The sequence below is a fragment of the Watersipora subatra genome, chromosome 6, assembly GCF_963576615.1.
Source record: "Watersipora subatra chromosome 6, tzWatSuba1.1, whole genome shotgun sequence".
Lineage (NCBI taxonomy): Eukaryota > Metazoa > Bryozoa > Gymnolaemata > Cheilostomatida > Watersiporidae > Watersipora > Watersipora subatra.
This window is the reverse complement of record NC_088713.1, coordinates 36,869,914-36,872,948: the sequence shown is the minus strand read 5'-3', so window position 1 is coordinate 36,872,948 and position 3,035 is coordinate 36,869,914. Positions and strand designations below refer to the sequence as shown.

At 36.5% G+C, this 3,035-nt stretch overlaps 1 protein-coding gene across 1 annotated transcript; it reads right to left on the bottom strand.

Moving 5' to 3' along the window:
• Window positions 1–2,175: 2,175 nt before the first annotated feature.
• LOC137398226 (ATP-dependent DNA helicase pif1-like) lies at window positions 2,176–2,748 on the bottom strand. Its single transcript, XM_068084332.1, has one exon. It carries the CDS (start codon window positions 2,746–2,748, stop codon window positions 2,176–2,178), a length of 573 nt encoding a protein of 190 aa, XP_067940433.1.
• Between the last annotated feature and the right edge of the window lie 287 nt (window positions 2,749–3,035).

The window sequence follows — 3,035 nt, the reverse complement described above, 5'->3', positions numbered from 1 at the left end:
CACCACTGGCCCAAGTGTCAGCTGCTCTTTTCCATCTATAAATAGAGAAGTCAGATTTTAGGCATTTTTGTAGCTCCGAGTAGTGCCCAGATGCCACGATAAACAAAATGTTTCGTTACGCTCTTCCATGAAAGCTCTGATAAAAAGATACAGACAAAAGATTCACAAATGATGCGTAAGCAGCAGCCTTTTGATGGTTAATTTGCTAATCAGCCTAGATGATGCTCAATATTGCACCAGAATATATAATATATTGCAATATAATGCACCAGAAATCATCCAGCTTCGCCAACCACTTAAAGATTCAATTTTCAGCTTTTTAAAGCAGTTTCATCAATTGCTGTTTTAAGCTATAGAAAAACAGTTGAGTTGTTGCCGATTCAACACCCATCTGGTTCAGTATGGCGCCTTACAGTGCCTCACGTTCCGTGTGCTCAACTTGAGTTATATTTACAAACTCGAGTTTGTAAAAGTAAGGTGCAATATATTAGTATTACGGTAGCATAACCGTAGATCTGGTTATATTAACAACTAGCTGTACTACCCGGCATAACGTTGCTCGAGAAACGAAATTTTTTTAATATTTTTGGACATAAGTCATAAGCCTCCACACTACCCAGGAGGCAGACAAATAGCGCATTACCCATTTTTTAAGGTGGCGGGTTCCCCAGTAGGCATATAAACCACCAAAAATGTATACATTTTTATGGTATCTTTATGAATCTTCATATGCAGCACATAGATGCTACCTAGATGTTGTCTCAGTGATTAGAAATCACTTTTTGCATATTTGACTTTTTATCTAACATGCTTCGGAGTCAACCTTGCTCATAGTGTTCTATGGTTGTATTAATCTTTTCCCTTCACGATTACCATTTCCCTTCACAATTAGGACTTTGTTTTATTTGTTTTTCTATCCGTTATACTAAAAAAGTGTTCACAAACAGATAAGTGATAAAATTATAGTTAAAATATGTTGAAACAAAGAGTTAAAAGAAACATTAAAAAATTTTTAAAATATTCATACAAACAAAGATAATTTCTTCAAATAGAAATGGTTGAAGAAGTTATTTAAATTCAAAGAACTAACGTAAAATCCATGAATGAAATAAAAGTATTTTAGTATTTGTGGACATGTCATTTCCACACCACCCAAGAGGTAGAGAAATGGCGTATTATCCATTTTTGTAAGGTGGCGGGTTCCCCAGTAGGCATATTAACCACCAAACATGTATACAATATTTAATTGTATACATGTTTTATTGTTGAAGTTTATTACATGACAATGGAAATATAAATTCTCTAAAACATTTCATGAGAAAGGCAGTTTGTACCAATGCAAACAATTTACAGAAAAAGTAAGACATCAGTAAAGGTGTTTAAACGTGAAATAATTAGCAAGCAATGGTTAAATGTAGTCTGTTCTACCACAATGATTGCAAAAAATATGAATTGATAGAAAAATGATATACAAAATCAAAAACCAAAATATCATGAATAATAACAATGAAAAGTTACTGTTGCTGAGGAAAGTATCCTTAAAAATTTGCTGAGCATACTGCTAGTGTATCACTGAAGCGCTTGAGGGTAAACGATGTTCTTTGTTTGACCGAATGGTGAGAGAATGTATAGGCCATTTTTACTGCCTACTCGGGATAGTGCAACATACCAACTGTCCATGAGAAAAGCAAGGTGTAAGGAGGTGAATGCCGACAGTTTTTAGTGTTTGACCTTGGGATTTGTTGATAGTCAAAGCAAATGACAGTCTAACAGGGAACTGAATACGTTTCAATTGAAACGGCACATTTGTCGGAATTAGTGGTATTTTAGGGGTAAACACTTTTTCACCCATCACAGCTCCGGTAAGCGCAGTAGCACAAATAAGATTTAGGGATAGATTTTCGATGATCAATCTTGTTCCATTACAAAGTCTAGGTAAATCTAAATTTCGAAGCATAACTGGGGCACCAAGGCGTAGTTGAAGATTATGAGGAGGCATACTGGCAGGTTGTAAAGAGTTTAAGAATTCTGTAGCATAATTGACAGAGTAATTTTCTTCAACAACACAGTCTATGCTGAGGAATGAGTCGTAGTCCCAGGAATGTTTTCAAGAAGTAGTTGATTGATGTCATCAACAGTGTCATTTATAGGTGCCAGAATTACCCTTTCTTTCAGTCATTGGTGCTGAAGATAGTTTTCGTGAATATTTGTGTACACTTTTTGTAGTAAATTGTCTTCTGTGTCTACAATAAATCCGCAATTTTCAGAAAGAGAGATTAGCCCATTGTTAACTGATAGCTTTCCATCACCGATATTTAAAAGTTGTGCAGAAAACTCCCCTAAAGCGTCATCCCCTCCCATATGCACTCTCATATTTGTCGTTAGTTTACAAACTTCTACACAGTGCCATATATAAGAATCCTTTAAGCAAGCTTTGGGTTCATCAGCTGGAGTTCCTGTAGGTATGACCGGTAGGGTTTGACAAAAACCGCCAGCAAGAAGTACACATACACCACCCATAAGTTTGTCACTGTTATAAAGGTCTTCAAGTGTGCGATCCAGAGCTTCCAATGTTGCTTTATGTGTCATTGTGCATTCATTCCAAACAATTAAATTTATGGTCGGCAACAATTGAGCCAATCCAGTACCTTTACGAATGTTGCAAACAGGAGTCTCCAGGCACTCTAAATCTGGTGGTACATGTAGTTTCAACATGGAATGAGACGTTCTTCCACCTTTCAGCAACATAGCGGCTATACCTAAAGATGCGAGTGCCAGTGCGACTTGTCAGTTAGATCTGATTTTAGCAAGCAAAATATTGAGCAAAAAATATTTACCAGTTCTACCGGGAGCGTACAAGAAGAAGATCGCTTCACGCTCATCATCCACAGCTTTTAAAATTTTTCCATAAACTAAGTTCTAATCAAATGTAAGGTTTGGTTCTGTGCTGCTAACAAATCTATCTAAATTTGCCATGTCATAGTTGGTTTCCCGTAGCAATTCTGTCTGTAGAAGTAGGTCGAAATCACTGCATG